We start from the raw sequence: 24,778 nt of genomic DNA, 5'->3' as shown, positions 1-24,778 counted from the left end.
TTAGCACTAGCACTATTTAACTTGTCTCCCACGTTGGAATTAGTGTAGGACCCACCGATACTGTGAAGTAGTGGTGGGCTTCACATAATATATATTATGGAACTAAATCCTCATATTTGTTTGCTGAGGTGATTTTAAGTAGCCTTATATAATGTAAAACAATTTTTTATGTGTGTGCTGTTCCTTAATCTGTATTATTTATGAATTTTGGTCACTATGGCAGCATCATTCCTGAAAAATGTATGTTCCAGGTGTGCCCCAAATTCCCTTTTGTCTTAACTTTACCTAACCTGTCTGTCTACTGGGGTTGGGGTTCACCTGGGGAAGAGTTGCTGGGTTTCCTTCAGTGCTTGGCGAGTCCCCTGCTCGGGCCTCTGCTTCCATTACTGTGGCCCCTGCTTTTCCTGTGCTGACAATTACCTCAGAACTTGCTGCGGCTCCTGCGGTGCCGCCATCCCCGTTAGTGAATTGTTTCCTCTTTGCCTGGGTTTTCCTTTGGAAGTCAGGGAGAGCATCCTGCATGGGGAATTTGTAGATTTCCTTTCCTACTGCGTCTAATGAGGAGTCTGTAGATAAGCCCCGTAGGGATACGAGAAGATTTGGAGGGAGTGGTTTCAGATAGTAGATAAGCCCCGTAGGGATACGAGAAGATTTGGAGGGAGTGGTTTCAGATAGTAGATAAGCCCCGTAGGGATACGAGAAGATTTGGAGGGATTGGTTTCAGATAGTAGATAAGCCCCGTAGGGATACGAGAAGATTTGGAAGGAGTGGTTTCAGATAGTAGATAAGCCCCGTAGGGATACGAGAAGATTTGGAGGGAGTGGTTTCAGATAGTAGATAAGCCCCGTAGGGATACGAGAAGATTTGGAGGGAGTGGTTTCAGATAGCGCAGCGTGGATAGGGGTGGAGGAGGGGTTCGGACCGGGTTACTGCTACCCTGTCCTACTTGTCGGGTCTGTATGTTCAAGAGTTTTCTGGGAAAGTAGTGGAAAGGAATCTTTCGTCTCTCTCCCTTCTCTTTAATTTCATGGATACATAGAGGATGTTTCAAAAGTGTTTATCATTTGTTGGTTTGTTAGGGGGTGGTGATTCCAGAGCCCGGTATCCCTTGACATTCCTCGTGGATTATTAGGGTTTTACAGATGGTGGCCTCTTCGGCCTTTGAGGTTGGCGTATTTTGTGCTGATTTCCTATAGCTTTTTATGGGGCGTTATGTTTGTGGCAACCAATTCTCTCCGACTTGGCCTACCCAGAAATTGTACTGCCTCGTTACAGTCTGGCTAATTTTCTGCCCCTTCACTTCTCTAACACTTCCCCCCTCTGTGAATTCTTACATTGGCTTCCTGTATCCCATTGGAATCAATTCAATACTAACCCTTCTATAAAGTTCTAAACAACTCTAGCTTCTGTTACATTACTTCACTAATTTGTAGAGACACCCCTTCTTGGTCTCACCGCTTTGCTGGTGACCTTCTCTGGTCAGCTGCTTACACCATTACTATTAACAAGCAGTTGAAGGACTTCTCGTGGGCAGCTCCTTTCCTTTGGAACAGCCGGCCTACCTCCAAGTCCCTCCAAACCAACCTTTTCAGAAAATCTTATTGCATCCCAGAATAACATCTTTTTCACAAACCTGTCTCCTCCTCTCTCCTAAATGGCCACACTCCCTCTCACCTTCCAGTTCTGCTCATTTCCCACCTTGTCGTTTGGTTGTTATCCCCTCGATGCCCTTCTTGTTGTGATTTTATACCCAACCCCTATAGATTGTAAGCTTGTTGGAGCAGGGTCCTCATCAACCTATTGTATCATTTTGTAATTGACTAATTTATTGTTGACTTGCCCCCTTTTATAATATTGTAAAAGACTGTGGCATAATCTGGCGCTATATAAATACCAATAATAACATGAGTACAAAGAAATAACTAGCTAAAAGACTGAATCTCCTATGATTGGGCAAATGTTATCCTGCGCTTCCCTAAATGACCAATGTAAATCGGTCGTTGAAATATTCAGTCATTCTGAAAATGCAATTATTTTCTAAACGAATGACCAAAAAAACGTAAACTGTGATTAGGCATGATCTGGCTAGTTGTATGACCCTCTTCCCCGAGCTGACCATGATTTGGTCGGGCATAGTGTCCAGGCCGTGTTGGCATGCGCTTCTGTAACGGACCGTTTCGCTCAAGAGGGGATAAAAACCGTTTAGGCAATAATCCCTTTTCCCATAGACCAGCAGCTACTGCAATCACCAACCTCCCAAACTCCAAACTGCACGTATTCACCAACTCTCGAACAGCAGACACACGAACCCTGGAAGCAGCCGAACAGGAAAAGCAATACGAACAGCTTACACTCCTGGCAATTGGCATACAGTCAAATTCCCCCCAAGAATGAGACGACACTTCAGCTTCAGGGTTAAACAGCAACAACAACGATTTATTCACACAACAGGCTTATATAGGATTCTCCCATGCAAGGGAGGGATTTACAGTACAATTAACATGTACATAGTTCCCCCCCGAGTTTTGGATGTACCCTAAATACTTGTATCTCCAGATAGCCCTAGTCGGAAGGAACAACATATTTGAAAATCAGCCCATTCGGATAAAGGGTTCGGGAGTTATGGGACTTTAAAGTATTGACCGACCGCACAGGCAAAGTAACCGAAAATAGTTCCATAAGGTTTGGCCTTGCGGTCGGTCTCTGTTACTGTATTAAAAAGTCCCGAACGGCTTGCCATCCGTGGGTTTCCTTGGGTTCGTTAAATTCCCCATGTGAACATTAGTCTTTCTACCGAACGGCGGCTCGTTTGGTAGTTGCGGCACGAATCCACGGAAGTCTGGAGGTCTCAGCGGTGTTTGCTTAGTCGAGTGTCCGATTTTAGTTCCAGACACTCGACGGCAAAACACCGCTGTTCGGGAGCTAAGATGGCCGCCAACACGTGTTCGTTTGACGAACAAAGGCCACCCAGTGTTTGTCAATTAAGCTGCGGCTAACCGCAGCTTCTGGGCGGTCAATTGACGGCACACTCCATCTCCTCGGTGGTCCCTTGTACGGTAGATAAAATCAGTCACTGAGTATTTTATTAAATACTGAGTATTTTATTAACACTTTATTTGTATTAAATATTAATTTTGGGGAGGGGTGGTAGCTGCTCCTGGGCTTACAGTAGTGATAATAACTGCATGCTGGAGAACTACATCTCACAGAATGCACCCTGGCCTTGTGCCATGACTAGGCCATATAAAGCCCCGCCCCCCATAGTCTCCTCTGCCATGGACACAAAGCACTGCCTGTACATACTGGGTTCCTCTAACCCCGCCCACATAATGTAGGAACACGCCCCAAACTTCTAATCCCGCCCACTCTCTGCAAACTAACCCTATAGTCCCGCCTACTGCAGTTGACTAGTCCCACCTACTCGCTATGTAAGCGAAGTGTTACAGCGTTCATAGGGCCCCGCCCCTTTATCGATCTGTAACCACACCCCTCTTTTAACCGCGCTGTTTGCTAAGCTCCGCCTACTCCTTGCCTGGCGAGCGCTCGACGCTGACGTCACGTCCGGCGGCGCTCGGTGAACCTGAGCTCGGTTCCGGAGCTCGACTTCCGGCTCGTCGCCCCGGCAACCGGAGGAGAGAGAAGGGAAGAATTTCCCGCCGCACCGAGCCCGAGGGGGAGGAGTGCGTGACCGCCTCCGTCATTATCTGCCGGTACAGAGCTCAGCAACCCTGACCCACGTGGGCGGCCAGTATACTCCATATACACCGGGTATACTCACTATCACTCTATATACACTGTGCTACCCCGGGTATACTCACTATCACTCTATAAACACTGTGCTACCCCGGGTATACTCACTATCACTCTATATACCCCGGGTATACTCACTATCACTCTATATACACTGTGCTACCCCGGGTATACTCACCATCACTCTATATACACTGTGCTACCCCGGGTATACTCACTATCACTCTATATACACTGTGCTACCCCGGGTATACTCACTATCACTCTATAAACACTGTGCTACCCCGGGTATACTCACTATCACTCTATATACACTGTGCTACCCCGGGTATACTCACTATCACTCTATAAACACTGTGCTACCCCGGGTATACTCACTATCACTCTATATACACTGTGCTACCCCGGGTATACTCACTATCACTCTATATACACTGTGCTACCCCGGGTATACTCACTATCACTCTATATACACTGTGCTACCCCGGGTATACTCACTATCACTCTATATACCCCGGGTATACTCACTATCACTCTATATACACACACTCTGCTACCCCGGGTATACTCACTATCACTCTATATACCCCGGGTATACTCACTATCACTCTATATACACACACTCTGCTACCCCGGGTATACTCACTATCACTCTATATACACACACTCTGCTACCCCGGGTATACTCACTATCACTCTATATACCCCGGGTATACTCACTATCACTCTATATACACACACTCTGCTACCCCGGGTATACTCACTATCACTCTATATACCCCGGGTATACTCACTATCACTCTATATACACACACTCTGCTACCCCGGGTATACTCACTATCGCTCTATATACCCCGGGTATACTCACTATCACTCTATATACACACACTCTGCTACCCCGGGTATACTCACCATCGCTCTATATACCCCGGGTATACTCACTATCACTCCATATACCCCGGGTATACTCACTATCACTCTATATACCCCGGGTATACTCACTATCACTCTATATACACACACTCTGCTACCCCGGGTATACTCACTATCACTCTATATACACACACTCTGCTACCCCGGGTATACTCACCATCGCTCTATATACCCCGGGTATACTCACTATCACTCCATATACCCCGGGTATACTCACTATCACTCTATATATATATATATATATACCCCGGGTATACTCACTATCACTCTATATACACACACTCTGCTACCCCGGGTATACTCACTATCGCTCTATATACCCCGGGTATACTCACTATCACTCTATATACCCCGGGTATACTCACTATCACTCTATATACCCCGGGTATACTCACTATCACTCTATATACCCCGGGTATACTCACTATCACTCTATATACCCCGGGTATACTCACTATCACTCTATATACCCCGGGTATACTCACTATCACTCTATATACCCCGGGTATACTCACTATCACTCTATATACCCCGGGTATACTCACTATCACTCTATATACCCCGGGTATACTCACTATCACTCTATATACCCCGGGTATACTCACTATCACTCTATATACCCCGGGTATACTCACTATCACTCTATATACCCCGGGTATACTCACTATCACTCTATATACCCCGGGTATACTCACTATCACTCTATATACCCCGGGTATACTCACTATCACTCTATATACCCCGGGTATACTCACTATCACTCTATATACCCCGGGTATACTCACTATCACTCTATATACCCCGGGTATACTCACTATCACTCTATATACCCCGGGTATACTCACTATCACTCTATATACCCCGGGGATACTCACTATCACTCTATATACCCCGGGTGTACTCACTATCACTCTATATACCCCGGGTGTACTCATTATAACTCTATATACACACACTGTGTAGAATTCAGATGCTGCAGAATTCCTGGTTGAGTAATGACTTGGATTCACTCTGGCAACATTTGAATTCTACATATTGAATCACAACACTTTTTGGGTAATGATTATTAATGTGAGTGATGAGTCCAAATAAAGTAGATATTGTAATCTTACTGTCTGCCTGGGTGCTGCCTTCTCTTGGTACCTGTGTTCCATACAATGTGTTCTCTATTCTTAAAGGGGTATAAATGCATATAACTATTCTGGCAGCACTAATCTCTGCCCCCCATAAGCTTTATACTACAATTATCACCTCAAAGTTATGTCTCCACTAACAGGAGGAATATACACATTAGCAGCAATGAACTGTTCCAATCTAAATCGTCCCCTTTTTTTAAATCTATGATATTGGTCTAACCAACGTTGATATAAATTATGCATGAACAATAATTTTAATGTCTCATAATATAGTATAAATATTATAATTATCCAATTATTCAATAACCAAAGTGCACTTGTTGTGGAAAAATGACATTGGTTGCAAATGTTTGAAAATATCATTTCAATATTAGTTTGTGTGTTAAATGGGCACTTCAGCCTGCTGTAGTGTAGTAATTATGGTGCCAGGAGTCCCTTGATGCCTTCAAACTATTTTCGAATGGTTTGATACTCACCTGGGTTGCACAATCTTTCCTGTCATCCTTGATAAGTTTTTATTCTGCTTTGACACTATTCATTTTGTTCCTATTGGGATTTAAAGGGACATTATAACGTTAGAAATGCTAACAGTGAATTACGATGACAACAAGCACTATTAATTTATAAATACATGTATATATAAATTTTTTTTACTGTATATAAACAATCCTTTTTGTTTCCCAGTCTGTATCATGTTCAGCAATAGTGACGTTCTCTAGCTGAAAAACACTAATCGTTTTTTTCTTTTTACATTTTCTTTTTTCGAAAACTGCAAAACTTCATAACTTTTTGGGGTCAAATCGAAATTGTCATTTAACGTTGTGTCTTATTCTACCTCCGTCCACGTCTAGGTCTTCTGACCTTTAAAAGAATTCTCTCCTCATTTTCATCATTCAAATCTTCATCTTTTCTCAGGAAGATTAAATTTTCCTCTTGCCTAGACTCAAAATTTCCACAAGTGTAAATGTAGTCATGGTAATTGTGCCTGTGACGATCCTCAACGCTTTTTTAAAAGCAGCAGGTATTGTGGCACCAGCCTCTTGTAGCTCTGTGTGGTTGTAGTAACCATCTTTCCAGCCCCAGTGGAGTTCAGGCACCATGCAGGGCCTACTGCAAATGCTGCAACAAGCAGCCTACCCTTGATTTATAGGGGGGCGGGGGGCTTAAAGAAGATTATGCTAATCAAAATAAAATTCATAATTAACCAGTACTAGGGATCGACCGATATTGATTTTTTAGAGCCGATACCGATACCGATATTCTGTGAACTTTCAGGCCGATAGCCGATATAATTTGCAGATATTCTGTACATTTACCATTTTGGAAAATAAAAAAACTACCGTATTTTTCGCTCCATAAGACGCACCTCACCATAAGACGCACCTAGTTTTTAGAGGAAGAAACCCAGAAAAAAAATATTCTGAACAAACTGTCCCATAGTGTTTCTTACTATGGGACAGTTTGTACAGAATATTTTTTATCTTCCCTGTCCCATAGTGTCCCCCCCTCCCATAGTCTTCTCCTCTCTCCCATAGTCTTCACTCACCCCCTCCCCATAGTCTTCACCCACCCCCTCCCCATAGACTTCACCCACCCCCTCCCCATAGACTTCACCCACCCCCTCCCCATAGACTTCATCTCACCCCCTCCCCATAGACTTCATCCCCCCCCCTACCCATATTCTCCTCTCCCATACTGTCCCCCTCCCCTTGTCCCATAATTACTTACCTGTCTTGCAGCGTTGGCCGGCAGCACAGGGCGCACCGCGGTAGTGGAACTTAAATTTCATGTTCCGGTTTCCGGCGGGACTGAAAGGAAGTGCGCACTCAGCTTGTGCACACTTCCTTTCAGTCCCGCCGGAAACCGGAACATGAAATTCAAGTTCCACTACCGCGGTGCGCCCTGTGCTGCCGGCCAACGCTGCAAGACAGGTAAGTAAAGCTTCATATTCGCTCCATAAGACGCACAGACATTTCCCCTCACTTTTGAGGGGAAAAAAAGTGCGTCTTATGGAGCGAAAAATACGGTATTTCTAAAGGTAAATGCACAAAATATACATGCCACGTGTAGTGGATGCAGTGTGTTTAGACAGGGGAGCTGTGTATGTGTGTGTAGTGGATGCAGTGTGTTTGTGTAGTGGATGCAGTGTGTATATAATGAAAGCAGAGTGTTTGTGTAGTGTGTGGGTAGTGTGCGTAAAGTGAATGCAGGGTGTGTAAAGTGCATGCTGTATATACTAAATGCAAAGTGTGTGTGTTTGTGTAGTGTGTGTATATAAGGAATGCAGAGTGTGTAGTGTGTGTATAGTGAATGTAGTGTGTGTATATAATGCAGAGTGTGTGTGTAGTGTGCATTATATAAACACACTACACAAACACACACTGAATTATATAAACACACTACACAAACACACTGTGTATATAATGCAGTGTTTATATAATGCAGTGTGTTTGTGTAATGTTTATATAATGCAGTGTGTTTGTGTAGTGTTTATATAATGCAGTGTTTCTATAGTGTGTGTGTATATAATGCAGTGTGTTTGTATAGTGTGTGTTTGTATAGTGTGTATATAATGCAGTGTGTGTGTATATACTACAGTGTGTTTGTGTAGTGTGCATTATATACACACACTATACAAACACACTGCATTATATATATACACACACTATACAAACACACACTGCATTATATACACACACTATACAAACACACTGCATTATATACACAGTGTGTTTGTGTAGTGTATGTGTATAATAATAGTGTATGTGTGAGGGGGCATTTTTTTTATTAAAAAAAATTATATTAAATTATAATTTTTTTTATATATTTAATTTTTATTTTTTGTTGTCCCCCTCCCTGCTTGTTGCCTTGCCAGGGAGGGGGGATATGTTAATCCCTGGTGGTCCAGTGGCATTGGCTTAGCTGGGGGAGGGGAGGGGAGGTGGGCAGCAAGCGTTTACTCACCTCCCAGCAGCTCCTCCAGTTCCCCAGTGTAAATCTCGCGAGACCCGCGGCCGTCAGAGCTGGCCGCGGGTCTCGCGAGATTTACACTGGGGAACTGGAGGAGCTGCTGGGAGGTGAGTAAGTGCTTGCTGCCCATCCCCCCAGGAGCGCCGGGCTTGTAATGAGCCTGGCGGTCCTGGGAGGTATTATCGGCAATATCGGTATCCCTATTGGCCGATACCGATATTGCCGAAAATACCGAATATCGGCCGATTATATCGGTAAAACCGATAATCGGTCGATCCCTAACCAGTACTGTGATTTAATGGAATCTCATCGCAATTTCATTGAAATGAAGGATGCCAGGAGGCCCCTGGTGCCAGCTTACTTTCAGGTATTACACCACAAATGAACGGTTGAACCCCATAGTCTTCTGTCCAACGCCTGTCCCCTCTGCCCCTCCACATCTGTTTGAGTCTGAGGCTTGAAACCGGAATTCTAGGACTGGGCACGGCTGATAGGCTGAGAGCGTACATTTCACAAGTTGGTTTGGTAATTGGACACTTCTGAAATTGTTATAGTGTCCAGCATGTTCTTTTAACTCGGAGGGCTGCTGCACATACTGTTATTGTATATCAATGAATTGCGTGGTAGGAGGAACTTTGCAATAGGCCTGGCTAGTAGCATGATGTTGCTCATAAAATGATTAATGTCTGAGTTATTTATTTTTATGTTTTCTAATTGATGGAGAACTTCATCCCAATTTATATCTTAATACTAAAAAAAAAAAGTGTATTTGTTTTATTTATGCATTTTCTGCGTGCATCCCCGGGTTTAGCTAGTGCCGTAGGATTGTTAACTAAATGGTGCGCCAAAATATACACTATAATAATATATAAACCCAAAGTGTTATATGTAAGGCAACTATAAACTCCAATGGTGGCTCTATATTAGAAAATATGCTATTGGCATAATACATTGTAAAAAAACAAAAATATTTATGAACCAGTATTGCTCCTTGTTACAAGTAAACCTAAAAATGAAGATTTAAAGGGCAATAGTTCAAATGAATATGATAAGAAGTTCCACGTTTGTATATATGAATCTTACCCACACCTCCTCCATCGGGCAGAACTCTGCGTCGGACCCTGAGGTGAATGAAGACGGAGCGGGGAGAAAATGGTAGAGATTGAACCGAATACTGGCGCATCTGCTAATAATTCGCATTTTATTCATACCCCCACTTTCCATCTTGTTTTTCACTTCTTGCTTTAAGTGTTTGGAAGACTGGCTGTTTTTCCATTCAATGTGGATGAGCTTACTGTCATTGGGATTCAACGTAGCCTGTGGAATTGATCCTTCCTGAGCCTGGCACTTTATATCATTGCTTTCTTGTGACTGGGATTCATATAGACACAAATTAGTGAATAATATATTTCTAATATAGAGCCACCGTAAAGGTTTATTGTTGATTTGTAAGGGACACGTTGATTTTAAACACATTTGAATTATTGAATATTCTTAACACACTGTATATTTTTGCACATCATTTAGTTAACAATCCTGTTTTGATTTTAATTCACATAGTCTTTATGGTTGCTGCACGTTATTTTAAGAGAATTGTGCTTGCATTTAAATTGATACTTAGTTTAGCTAGTGTCGTGTTGGGTGACAGTTTACCTACAAATTATGAGCACTCCGTTCCATTACACCAGTAGCTTGGAATGGCCTGGTTGGTTATTTTTCTGACTGCAGATGTGGTGTCAGCCATTTTTATGTTCTGAATTAAAAATCCTATTGGGAAATGTGTCAATGCTGTGATTGGATATACTCTCCAACTACCCCATCCTAGCTAACCAGTACTTAAAACACATCCTTCCCGCTATAACACTAGCCTGCTTGTAGGATGTGAAACAAAGAAGTATATAGTATAGTAACCCCTACGGCCATACCAGTCTGAAAGTGACGGATCTCTCCAGATCTCAGAAACCATCCAGACTTGGGCCTGGTTAGTACTTGTATGGGAGACCAACTAGGAACCTCAGGTGCTGTAACAGGCAGGCTCGCAGACAGGCTTTCTTATTTTAATTCCTTAGCCGTTTAGCTCTTTCTTGGATCTAAGGCTATGGTGGGGGACTTAATACGGGGTATTCCGGCATGACCGCACCGATGTAGGGTTTAAACTCCCCCACCTAGGGTTTCCCTTGGACCACCGTCTACCTTCCAGTTTATCTATTTGACCCTAGAGGCTATGCTTATATACCGGATGTTTAGAGCTGGCTACTGGGGTATCTACTTTATGCTGTTAATATAGCCTACTAGGGTCAACATAAAAGGTGACATTTTGGCACATACCATAGATGTGCATAAGTGCGATTAGCTTAAGACACCTTGTACTCACCATAATTTATAAGTTACTGTAGACTAGAGCACGCACGGCTTACCTCTTCTGTGTAGAGCTACGGACCCTTTCTTGGGGCATGCCATTATGGTGTAATTCGTGATATGCTCTAAGCACACTATCTGGGCTCCAATCTATTATAGGGTTGAATCAGTATATGACTTATTAGCCTGTGGGTTTTTTTTTGTTTTTTTTCTTCTTGTTGCACAAGCTTCACAATCACGAAACACTTGTATTACAATTTTCATGATAAAGTGATGAATAAAAGTTATGTTTTAATTCAATATATACATACACAGTACTTCCAGGGACTTCCAAACCTATGACCCTTGGGGATTTTATCTCTTGGGGTCGTTCCTTCTTTGCTTGTAGGATGTACCAGGAACAAAATACCCTTTATATTTAATATATACACAAGCATTGTGTACGTTCTCCTCATGTAGCCTTTATTCATTGTGTATCCTGTTACTACGCCAGCGGTGTGTAAACACAGAAAATCTGACACCACTTTTCTGATTTGTCCCCACTTTACTTGTGTGGCCACACCCACATACTTCATCAGTGGTATCAGCGTTGGCAGCCATGCCTGTCCCTGGCAGCTTGCCCAGTTGTGGTATCAGGGGAGCACAGGCATAGATTTCAGAAACTTAATTCATGGTTAATGATAGCTTTTGTTGGCAAACTGTCTGCACTGTATTTTTTTAATGGCAAATGAAATGTAATATATTGGCGTTCCTTTTCACTTCTGATTATTAGGTACAGGTTTTTAAGGCGTACCTAATAATCTCCTCCATGCTGCACACACGACCTTTCAGTAAATGCCAAAATTGCTGTTGGTAACTTCCATTTGGTTAAAATTTCGTTAGTCGAGGTGATAAACGCCGTCCGAGGTTCGTTTTATTCACTATCAACCGAATTGTAACTGCATTGAGTCCTGTACCTGCTATTTTTCACATTGATTTCTTTGCTAATTTCTCTCTTAGTTTATTCAATCTTGGTAGTTATAGGAGCGTATTAAATAATCAGCCCTCATATTCGTAGTGTTTACTATGAAGGTGCTGTGCGTCATGGAGGTGGAAGTCTGCATTACTTCTGCTGCCAGTAAGGATTCTCAAAAATGTTAAAGTGGCTCTGTGACCATCACTGATTTTTTTTTCATAATTTGCACGAGAGTACAGCTCTGAGGTCTATGGAGGATCTCGCAGGATGATGATGGGGTCTAGGGACCTGCGTGAGATAGGCACAGTTAATTAAGGACAGTTTAAACATACTTATCAACTTGTTGAACGTCCTGAAGATATTTTGCTTCAAGAGTGTACTTACATATTAATGAGTTGATGTAAAATAATACCACCAAACTCCGTTTCCAGATAGTCACCACTGTCGCATCTTACTTTATCTACAGGTAACTGTTGTCTATAAGAAAAAACAAATGTATATGCACGGAAACATACAGAGTATGAAAAGAACCTAGTTCTTATTCTCTCTGTACCATAAATAGTTATGTACGCTTAAGAGATCTTGGTGAATTTGCATCTTGCATTACTTCCAGAGAATCAATTTGAGCTTTATTTAATAGATTTTTGGCTGCTTCTCGCATAATCGCCTTTAACTATTATGTATCATTTTATTACATTAAAGAATAAGTTATTCTGTCAACAAGACAAATATAATTTTGCCTCTCTTTCATTGATTTTTAAAGTTTCTGAAGGCGATGAACAAGGAAGATGAAGGTTTTTGTTATTTAACCCCTTAAGGACACATGACATGTGTGACATGTCATGATTCCCTTTTATTCCAAAAGTTTGGTCCTTAAGGGGTTAAGACTGACCTTTCCAAGAATTGAAGCGATTGAAAGATCATCTCCTTTTAAGCATTCAAAGATGTCGTTGAGAATTTTTTTAACAACCGCATAACCAAAAAACTACATTCAGCTGATAGGCAAACTTCTTATAGCATACAAAACCTGTCACATTTTTGGGTTGGTTTCGATGTCAGTCAGTGTCACTGTGTTCAGTGTAACACAGTGCTCTCAGATTTTATTAAAGACACGGAGGCTCATATTATGCATAACTCTTTCTTTATTTCCTCAGCAGCAAAGATAGAGGAATATAAATATTGTCAAAATGAAAGAAAAACTGTATAGGCATAACGGGTAGCCGATCACATGGTAGAGGAAGTAGCTATATAAGTCCTGTGTCTCCCACAATCCCCCTTTTTCTTTGCTGCTTCCTCAGACAGATAAGTGTTACTTGTTTGCTCTTGATTCTGATTTTTCAGTTTGGTGTTTTACATGTATTTGTATTCATCTTGTATTTATTTATTCTGTTTGCCTTATTGTGCACTCTATTCCGTCTTGACCTGTACCGTCAGTGCCTCGGACTCCTTGGGGGTTCTACCCTTCTAGCCGGAGGTTTTTTCCACCCTTCCCCTCCCTCCCCTATTCTCCCGCTCTCCCGCGCGGGACCCGGCTCTGCCTCGCTGCCGCGACCGTCTCCTGCCCTCGGCCGCGGCTGAGTGCTCTCCTCTCCCTTCTCGCCGGCTGCCCGCGCGGCTCAGGTGCACGCGCCCCTTCCCCCGCCGGGCACCCGGTCGCGAGCGCCTCCCTCACGTGCGGCGGCCATTTTGGGCAGACTCCGTTCTGCTTGCAGTGCTGCCGTGCGGTCGGTCGCCTCGTTTCGTCCTCTGGGTCCCCTGGCACTCTGACGGTCTGGTCCTTCTTTGTTTCTCCCTGCTATTTCTGTGGGTTACTCAACCCTTTTTCTCCCATTAGTATAATTTGTCAGTTTTCTTCACTTAAGCTCACTGTGGTTTTGCAAAAATGCAGGATAGGGAGGATGGCCCTGTAGGCCCCCCTGGGGACTTTCACTCAGATAATCCTGAGGGTAATATGGCCTCTCAAGAGTTTCAGGCCATGCTGGAGGCCACTATGGCTTCTTCAATCCAGAAGGCTATTGCCTCAGCCATGGGGGCTGTTTCCTCCTCATTCTCACAGTCCCTGCATTCTGTGGTTTTACCTAATATGGTCCCTACTACCCCCCTAGGTGTGGGTTCCCCTTCCCCTGCCCAGACTGTGCCTGGTGCCCGTAAGGCAAGGACTAAGTCTAAGAATGTCGGCTCCCACTCCTCTATGCAGGTGCTTCCTGCCATGACTGACACGCTGGAGGCGGTCACAGCGCGCACCCCACGCGCAAAAGAGCCCCTGGCCGGGCTAAAAAGGCTAGATTATGGAAACGGGCTAGAGCCCTTGATGATGGGTCGGATACCGACCGGAGTGTGGACGATGAATCCGACCTTATGGAGTACGACTCCTTTGATGATAATGACTCTGGCGAGGATTTGCCCCCTACGGGCGTCACCCCCTCGGGGTCCTCCGCCATGGACCGGGGCCAGTTGTTAGGCCCCTCCGGGGACGCCAAGGCGATCCTTGACCCACAGGGTAACCCCCTGTTCGACCCTGACGATTTGCGCCACCCCCGGTCCGCTGAATGGGTCCCCCCGGATCATATTGCCCAATATGTGGCTAAACGCATCCGCACGCCCCTTTCTAGGGAAGGCCGCAATAAGCTGCGCGCCGAATGCCCATGACCCTCCCTCCCGGGCTCTGCATGCAAGACCCCTGACATTGATCCGCAGATTGCCCAGTTTTTGAATAAGTCGGGGTGGGAATCTAAGAAGGGCCTTGACCATTCCCTAAAGGGTTGCCAGGACAAGATCCTGGATACGCTGGGACCCCTGTCGAAGCTCTATGAGCTCCTCGACTCTGCTAGAGCGGGAGACTCTGTTGTTGATGTGGATGTGGCCATAGGTTGGGTCCAACGGGCGATATACCTACTGGGGAACGCCAATACGGCGATGTCCACTGAGAGGCGTAAAGCGATCCTCTTGAAGATAGACCCTAAACTGGCCACTATGACTGTGGCGGAGCCTGATCCGACCGATGAGGGTTTGCTGTTCGGCACCTCTTTTGTTAAAGACATGGGGTCTTTTGTCAAGACCTTCACTGCCATTGACAAGGCACAGGCGAATATGAAGCGCGTCTTCGCGCCTAAGGTTTTCGGAGGGGCCGGGCGTAGCAGGAACTGTCCACCCGGCCGTGGTTTCCGAGGCGCATTCCGCGCAACCAGAGGTTCCTTTTTTCCCTCCCGGGGATTTCAGGACCAGAGAACCCCTCCCTTCTTCCCGGCCAGAGGTCGGGCTTGGGGCTCCAGGTATTCCCGCTGCGGTAACCCCGGCAGACGTCCTTATGGTAAGTACCCTTTCTTCCCCTGCCATTCAAGTAGCGGGGAGGTTGGCCCTATTTTACCGAGAGTGGGAAAATATCACCTCGGATGCTTGGGTTCTGCAGTGCGTAAGGGGGTATCGCCTAGAGTTTGTTTCCATGCCTGTCCAGTTTTATTCTCCCAGAGAACTATCTCTTCCACCAGATCAGGACGAGATGATCTCCGCAGAGGTCACAGAAATGTTGTCCAAGGGCGCTATAGAGGAACTGCCGTTCACCGCCAAGGGCTTTACGAGCAATCTGTTCCTGGTGCCCAAGAAAGGGGGCGGAGTTCGCCCTGTGATAAATCTTCGTCCCCTCAACGCCTTCCTGCGTTACCAACACTTCCAGATGGAAGGTATACACTGCCTCAGAGACCTTCTACGCCAGTCGGACTGGCTGGCCAAACTGGACCTGAAGGACGCTTACTTCACGGTCCCTATTGCTCCGGAGTTCAGAGACTATCTCCACTTCACATGGCATGGGCGTCGCTGGCGCTTCACCTGCCTGCCTTTCGGTCTCTCCTCGGCTCCCTGGTGTTTCACCAAGCTCTTGAAGCCGGTAGTGGCGTTCCTTCGAACCCGCGGGGTTCGTCTCATTATCTACCTGGACGACATTCTGATTTTGTCCCAATCAAAGGAGGATCTCCTTCTTCACCTAGAGTGGACTACCAGACTGTTGCAGAGGTTAGGTTTTCTGATCAACTGGGACAAGTCGGTCCTGGATCCCGCCCAGTCCATAGAATTTCTGGGCTTCAGAGTGGACTCCGTCCGACAGTTTCTGTTTCTACCGGGCCCCAAGGTGAGAGCCATCCAGAAGGAAATTCGAAGGGCTCTTCGCGTCCCAGATTTGTCCGTCAGGCAACTGGCGAGGATAATTGGCCTTCTCGCGGCCTCTATTCAAGCGATCTTCCCAGGTCCACTACATTACCGAGCCCTCCAGCGGCTCAAAGGGGCATACCTTCGGTCAGGTCACTCCTACGAATCTCGGATACGCCTGGACGCGGAGTCCAGGGACGAATTGGTGTGGTGGCTGGCACACATGGAGGCGTGGAACGGGAGGGCCATTTTCGGCTCCATCCCGGACGTAGTGATCGAGTCCGATGCCAGCTTACACGGCTGGGGTGCTCGTTGTGGAGACGTTTCCACAGGAGGCAGATGGTCAGACATGGAGAAGTCGTTGCACATCAACTGCTTGGAGCTCCTGGCAGGGGCGTTCGCGATCCGCAGCCTTACCCCAGGGCGGGCGAATTGCTGCGTTCTCCTCAAGATGGACAACGTGTCGGCGGTCCGTTACATAAATCACCTGGGAGGTACGAAGTCCAAAATGTTAGCGATGCTTGCAAAAGATTTCTGGCAGTTCTGCCTATACAACAACGTCTCGGTGACAGCGGAACACATTCCGGGTCTGGACAATTCGGGAGCGGATTGGAATTCCAGACACTTAAGAGACTCTGGCGATTGGCGTTTGCACGCTTCGGTGTTCCAGGGCCTGGAAATGTTGTGGGGAAAATTCCAGATGGATCTGTTCGCATCACGGCTGAACACACAACTGCTGAAGTTCTACAGTTGGAGGCCGGACCCGGCAGCGGTGGCGACGGATGCCTTCCTCCAAGACTGGCCACAGGGTCACCTGTACGCTTTTCCCCCGTTCAACATGATCGCACGCACGATCTCGAAACTGGTTCGCCACGACTGTCGTGTGGCGCTGGTCACTCCTCTCTGGAGATCTCGGCCATGGTTCCCTCGCTTGATGGAGTTGTCCATAGATTTCCCTCGGTTGATCCCAATCTTCCAGGACCTCCTTCTGGATCCGGATGGGAACTCGCACGAACTGGTGTTGCAACACCTGCTGCCCCTGATAGCATGGTTCCTTTCAGGGGACCTTGGGTTGTCTCAGACGTTCCGCAGACAACTCTCCTACTCCTCGATAACGCCTGGGCCCCAGGCACACGAACAGCTTATCGAGCTTCATGGAGATCGTGGTCTGGTTGGTGCATGGAACGGGCAGTGGATCCCATATCTGCCCCTCTACATTTGATCCTGGAGTTCCTCACATTCCTGTTTGATTCGGGTAAGGCTTACCGCACGATCAACCTATCCCGCTCGGCTATTTCGGCCGGACACAAGGGTTTGGATGGTTCCCCTATCGGCAGACATCCTTTTGTATGTCGCCTTCTCAAAGGTATTCGACTTGCCCGTCCTCCTCGGCCTCGTTTCTCTGCCTTTTGGGACGTCAACGTGATGTTGCAGTTCCTCTCATCATGGTACCCGAACCAAGAATTGACTTTAAAGCGATTGTCATCCAAACTGGTGATGTTACTCTGTTTGGTCTCTTGCAAGAGGGTCTCTGATGTCAGGGCCCTGGATTGGGACGCCGTTGCATTCACCCCGGAAGGCGTTACTTTTGACATATCCAGGAGGACGAAATCTGCATCCAAGTCCTTTACATACCCTAGGTTTTCTGGTTGTCCGGCACTTTGCCCAGTGGATTGCGTCAAAGTTTATCTGGATGCTACACGTTCCCTCCGCTCCGCTGATCTACATGATTTGTTCTTATCTTTTAAGTCACCTCACCGGCCAGTTTCGACACCTACTCTAGCACGTTGGGTGCGTTGGTTACTATCTTCTGCAGGTATAGACACCTCTGTTTTTACGCCTCATTCTGTACGGGGCGCGATGGCTTCGAAAGCCTCCTCAGTCGGATGTCGTCTGGAGGATATTATGCGGGCGGCAGATTGGTCCAGAGAATCGACCTTTAGGGACTTCTATTTCAGACCTATTGAACACATCGCATCTCGAGTGGTTGCACAGCTTTGAACTTGCATAATATGAGCCTCCGTGTCTTTAATAAAATTCCCAGATTTTACTAGTAACATGACGTAAAGTCATGATTTTATTAAAGACACGGAGGCGAGTATTATTCCCTCCCACCCTCCCAGTGTGGATTTGGGATACGAGATGCTTGAGACTCTACGGGTTTTTGCTGTTCTATTAGGTATGTATTTATTTATATATATTTATTTATATGATTGGATGATATTTGTACGTCTCATTATGTTTTTTACTAATTATTTATATTTTGTATTTCAGAATCCAGTTTTGTTGTTTGTGACTCCTCACAGTGATGTTTGGTAAGTCTACAGTTTTGAGTCTGGAAATTACCATATTTCTCCGTCTTTTTTAGCTTGAAGTTATCGTATTGTTCCTGTCTCCTGTGTTGATCAAGTGGGACATCGTTCTTCTTACCTGGTCTTCGGTTTTCGCAAGAAAGAGGGGGATTGTGGGAGACACAGGACTTATATAGCTACTTCCTCTACCATGTGATCGGCTACCCGTTATGCCTATACAGTTTTTCTTTCATTTTGACAATATTTATATTCCTCTATCTTTGCTGCTGAGGAAATAAAGAAAGAGTTATGCATAATACTCGCCTCCGTGTCTTTAATAAAATCATGACTTTACGTCATGTTACTAGTAAAATCTGGGAATTCTCGTGTAAATATTGACTGAAGTTGAAAAAAAAACTTTGCAAAATTCCCTACCTTGCTACATGAATGATGTTTTAGAGTTTCCCTGGTGCTGTCAGACGCCAGGTCTATTTAAACTTGACTCACTAGAAGATCGGTGTCATGGTCTCTAGTAGCCCGTGGGTTCGTTCCTTCTGCATTTTGATCTATATTGACTAGTCTTACTTCTGTTCTTCCCTGGCCATGTCAATTCCTCCATTTTATCATTCTCTCTATCTCGACCTCTGCTTGTATTCCGACCATTCTTGCTTTTATGATAGCATTAAGCCCAGCCGCTTGTTAGGACTGGTTGTACATACTGACTTTCCTAGATAAGCGTGAGGAGACCCCTACCCATCGTGACATAACCATGACATGCAACATCACACTGAACATACGTTTCTGGCATTCACACTTAGCCCTCTTCCCCACAAATCTTGGTTTCACCATGAAATTGCTACAGGGCAGCTAGAATCCATCAGTGCTGGCTGACTGTTGTTGAACATTACAATGTGATTAACCAGACACAGAGTACAAACCAAAATCAGCAGCAAAACATTTTTGGCCCTATAGGATTTATGTACCTCCTCAGAAACATCATGCAATTAAACACGTTATAGTCTGTAAAACCTAATTTTGATTTTTCTCAAAATTCTTACGTGATCTAGTCAATTTAACTTAAAATACTGTTCACTTTGAAGGAGTCTACTCTTATATATATTTGTGACTGTGAGGGAGAGCAATTCTATCTACGCATATGTCTATTCTCTAGAATCTGTGAAATAAGTGAATTGGTTTTAAATAGAAGTTAAGAAATAGGCTACTGATGTCAGGTTAGTGCAAGCGTAAAAGACCACTGAAGGTAGAAGATCTTCAAATAGGATTAGGAGGGTGGGGCAAGATCAATGTTTAATAAATAAAGCCCTATGCTTGTGTTTTCTGTCCACAGCCATGGATGTGCAGGACACCGCAGAAATGGAGCAGATGGTGGTCGAGGAGCTGGGTATCTCCATGAGTGAGCTCCGTGAGTACATAGACAAGGAAGTGGAGAAGATGGAGATAGTGAAGCAACGAAAGGGCCAGCTGATGGAGTTGGAGCAGTGGGTGAAGCAGAAGGAGGACGAGGTGGAACGGGTGGACAAGCTATTTGATAATGCTTCAAGGTACTTTTTTCGGTTGCATTGGACAGGGCACATATAAAAATGGCAGCTTCGTGCAGACTGGGCAGATTTATAAAAGTGTCTTTAACAGAATAGTGGTGAAAGTTCTAAAAGTGAACAAAGCGTTGTCATCACTAATTACAACTTTTCACTACTTTTTTATGGTCTTCCTTCATTGTCCCTCAAAGGTAAGCTTGCCTGCCCTTAAAGCTGCTTTGCTATAGGTTATATTGGAGTGGATTTGGTCGTCTTGAATTTGGCTCACAGATTTGGAACCTACTGACCGCAAACAAGATTGCTGTGTTTGTGATTCCAGCAACTAATGAAAACCTTGCCTTTCTAGAGCTGAGCAGATTAACTCCCAGCATTCCACTGTGCAGAATATAGGTAGTGCAACATTTGAACTGCCTTTTGTCGGTGCGTGTTCATAGCAAGTCTATTTATTTTTCTAATAAAACCGCTGAACAAGTTCAAAATGTTCAAATTAAAATTAGTGGCCATTTTGAAAATGCTATATGTTGTTCCAAATAGTTTCTGACGAAATCCACTGTAGCATTGTGTATTGCTGAGCAGTGCCCTTAGAAAAGTGATTTAATTACGGGTCTGTGCTCCTTGAGAGCTTTCCGTTTAAAGCCACTGTTAAATAATGAATACATAAAAATGCAGTTGATTATGATAAAATATATATAAAAAGTGAACTGCAAGCAGAGCATGAAGTCTTGCTCTGAATTGGCTCCCAGCTAACCTCTTTCTGCACTAGGGCTGTGAATGATTGTGAAATCCTTGTGAAAGCACTGTACAGTGAGATGGGACTGACCTATAAAGAAAGCAGTTCAGAGGACGAGGGATCAAACAAGAAACCTGTTGAAGTGATTGAGATTCCCGATGAAGAAGATGATGATGTACTGAGTATTGCTTCAGGTTTGTAGAACACAGCTGTGAAATCACCATATTAAGGATTTACGTGGGAGGTAGACTGGAATTGTGAGATTGGAGTGCTATTCTTTTTATTCCTCTCTAGAATTGATGGTCTTTATTTTGTCCTAAAGTTTGATTTTTGCCCATGCTTTTTAGCTGTACGCACATCCATCCATCGTTCTATCTATCTCCACCTATCCATCTCTATTTATCTGTATGTTGGCATTCATATAGAAATACTTAAAAAGAGAGCGCAATTCGAAAATAAAAGACCTATATAAAAAGTCTGTGTAGTGTGGATAATACACAAAATATGGTACCTTCTGGTACTCAAACAATAATAGCTGCTAAAACACAAGAATTTTCCCAAATTCCAAAATACAAATTTGCAATAAAAAATTTTTCAGCGCTAAGTTAATGTTCCCCTTTAAAATTAAAGAGGGTGCATTAATATGCAGAAATAGAAAAGTCATATAAAAAAAGAAAGTGTCCAAAAGTTCTGTCTAAGACAAAGTCCTGAAAACAGAGTCCAAATGTTGTGGTGTTTTGCAGGGGCTCAGTAATTTAGTAGAAATACCTTAGAAAAAAAGGAAACGGGAAAAGATACATAGCGTGATACTGTGATGTTGGCATTCATGTACACTTGCTCTTCAGGGCCAAGGCTCCATCCCCAATGGGTCTAAAACTGTTTCACATGAACCTCTTCTGCATGAATGCACTTTTTTGGTCTTTTTAGTTGAGCATGCTGATGCATAGTATAAATATTATATAACTGGTACAATGTGGTGACATGTCAAATGTTTTCCTTCCTAAGCAGGTGACGGTGATGGTAAGACTCCACGAGAAAAGCATCTGGTAAGTTGTTATACTGTATGAATACTGGAATCTAAAAACTTGTAAATGATACGGGTTTCTTTTATTTTACTTCCTAGTTTACCTTAACCACTAATTAATTATTCTACTGGGCAGAATGATCATACACTAGTGAACTTACTGTAATACATAGTAGAACGTCATCGCCTCATATAGCCAACACTCGAAAGATTATTCACTAAATATTCAAAGGGAATTTCACATTTTAGTGCAAAATAGATGAAACGGTTTTCTTGACAATTCACATTTTAGAGTATAAACTTGTTTGGGTTGTTAATTTTTGAAATTTGTTTGTGGATTCATAAGTGAATAAAAGGACACTTTCATGGATTAACGTGCTTTAAGGGTACTGTAACAGTCATCTGCAAAAACTAGTAATCGTATTTGGATGGCAAAGGAGGAAGTTTAGATTCTCCATCTGACTTCTGATTTGACATGAAAGCCGATAGTTCTGATGGATATTCAGATCCGTGCAGTCCACTGAGCTAACAGTACACAAACATGTACCATGGGTTTATTCCAACTTAATGGTGTCTGACCACTCTGTTATCAAATGCGAACCATGATTCGTTTATTTTTATTAAACCTGATTTAATAATACCCAACTGATTTCTTTTTTTTTTTTTTTCCTGTCTCTTATTGTGATTATTCTTGATTTAGTTAAAAGAGGCAATGGCTGCTATGAAGAGAACCAGACAAGATGTACAGAACATCGTTGAAGCCATCCAGAAAAAATCTGGTAGGAGTAATTTATTGTACACTGGTGTTTTCTATTGTAACTTTAAAAAAGCTTTTTGTTTTTCGCTTCATTACATTCTTCTGAAAAGTGATATTTTTATGTAAGTGTCTGGAATTAAAGGAGAGGGCTTAGGGTTACGTAGTATCTGAAACATGAACAAGTAATATAAAGGTCAGACCTTTTTTTCTTTTGTTTTTCTAATTATTAAAATTATTATTTTTCTTCTGTTAGATGGACCCCAAGGCAAAGTGTCTTCCCGTCCTTCTTCACCAACTAGCTCAGTAGGTGGTTCCAACCAGACCACCACGCTCAATGATATGAGCAAAGATGGAGATCTCGTGGTTGGAATGCGAATTCTTGGAAAGAAAAGAACCAAGACCTGGCATAAAGGGACCCTAATCTCCATCCAACTAATGGGTGAGTGCTGCCTGCTGCAGCGTTGTTAAACTAAAGAGATATTTCTTCATTATCTAGACCTTGTTAGGATGATCTCCTTATCTCAAACTCAAGTGTGATAAATGTGAGACTAAAATGCAAACTTTTGCATGATGTCCAAAGTTGGCCGAGCCAACTTTGTCTGTATCGACATACTCCTTATATCGTCCACAAATGACAATCTTTATTTGGATAAGGCAGGTTGTTCGTTTATATATTGCAATAAGTCCCAACAAACTAATAGATCAACACTGTTGATGTAATGCTACTAAATACAGATATTGATAACAGATATGGTGACTGTTTAATGGGTTCAGAACCATTGCGATTAGAATTTTCATTAAGACTTGATTTCAGTCTTAAGGTACCTTGGTGCTGTGATATAGTGTCTTGATTTTGTGGCATAGTTACATATAGTTACATAGCTGAAAAGAGACTTGCGTCCATCAAGTTCAGCCTTCCTCACATATGTTGTTGCTGTTGATCCAAAAGAAGGCAAAAAACCCAGTCTGAAGCGCTTGCAATTTTGCCACAAACTAGGAAAAAATTCCTTCTTGACCCAAAAATAGCAGTCAGATGTCTCCTTGGATCAAGCAGCTGTTACCCCACTAATTAGAAATTATATCCCTGTATGTTATGTTTTTGTAAGTATTTATCCAATTGCAGTTTAAACATCTGTAGTGACTGACAAAACCACCTCTTCAGGCAGAGAATTCCATATCCTAATTGCTCTTACTGTATAAAAACGTTTTCTTTGCCTTAGATGAAATCTCCTTTCTTCCAGCCTAAATGTGTGACCTCGTGTCCTATGTATAGCCCTGTTTATGAATAGATTTCCAGATAAAGGTTTGTACTGGCCCCGAATATATTTGTATAAAGTTATCATATCCCTTCTCATGATTATATCCCTTTACCACTCCTTGCTGTAGAGAACCATTTCATGCAACCCGTACGATCTAGATAATTTGGTGTTCTGTTGTACTTTAATTCTGTATTGTTCTATAAAGGTCCAGGAAAAAAATTCAAGGTGAAATTTGATAATAAAGGGAAGAGCCTTTTATCCGGCAACCACATCGCATACGACTACCACCCACCTACCGAAAAGCTGTTTGTAGGAAGCAGGGTCGTAGCCAAGTATAAGGACGGGAACCAAATGTGGCTATATGCTGGAATTGTGGCAGAACCTCCCAGCAGCAAAAATAAAATGAGGTACGGTCCAGCTTTTATTATATCCTTACCCACTATTGGTGATAGATAATGATTCTCCTCAAACACAATAGTCAGGGATAAGTCCTCTTAGGGGATAGAACCATTGTGTGATGGTAACTGCAGTCAGTTGATTGTTAGTCAGTAGCTAAGTCTTGTGGGAAATTATTTTATTAAGTCAGCCTTAACCCTGATAGACTTGCAGGACATGTTCTCTCTTAATTGGATAATGCTATGTGTTATCCTATGTATGGACCTATGTAAGGTCCTCCATACCTCCCAGGGCGGTCGGCTACATGCTCCCTGAGCCTGCCGCCTCCATACCTCCCAGGGCGGTCGGCTACATGCTCCCTGAGCCTGCCGCCTCCATACCTCCCAGGGCGGTCGGCTACATGCTCCCAGAGCCTGCCGCCTCCATACCTCCCAGGGCGATTGGCTACATGCTTCGTGAACCGGCCGCCTCCATACCTCCCAGGGCGGTCAGCTACATGCTTCGTGAACCGGCCGCCTCCATA

At 43.9% G+C, this 24,778-nt stretch overlaps 1 protein-coding gene across 3 annotated transcripts in view; it reads left to right on the top strand.

The window, feature by feature from the left end:
* Positions 1-3,522: 3,522 nt before the first annotated feature.
* The window catches only part of SETDB1 (SET domain bifurcated histone lysine methyltransferase 1), a 51,381-nt gene continuing 30,125 nt past the window's right edge, over positions 3,523-24,778 (top strand). For 2 of the 3 annotated variants that reach the window (XR_010086302.1, XM_063439806.1), the window contains exons 1-7: positions 3,523-3,710; positions 19,882-20,095; positions 20,853-21,013; positions 21,825-21,865; positions 22,544-22,622; positions 22,854-23,039; positions 24,065-24,266. Coding sequence is in view for 2 of the 3 variants with exons in the window: in XM_063439806.1 (XP_063295876.1) it covers positions 19,884-20,095; positions 20,853-21,013; positions 21,825-21,865; positions 22,544-22,622; positions 22,854-23,039; positions 24,065-24,266 (881 nt within the window). In the remaining variant the exon portion in view is untranslated. The remainder of the gene's footprint in view (positions 3,711-19,881; positions 20,096-20,852; positions 21,014-21,824; positions 21,866-22,543; positions 22,623-22,853; positions 23,040-24,064; positions 24,267-24,778) is intronic. The other variant, XM_063439807.1, reaches the window with a different exon arrangement.

This window comes from Pelobates fuscus, chromosome 13 (genome assembly GCF_036172605.1).
Source record: "Pelobates fuscus isolate aPelFus1 chromosome 13, aPelFus1.pri, whole genome shotgun sequence".
NCBI lineage: Eukaryota > Metazoa > Chordata > Amphibia > Anura > Pelobatidae > Pelobates > Pelobates fuscus.
This window is presented reverse-complemented; position numbering and strand designations above follow the sequence as displayed.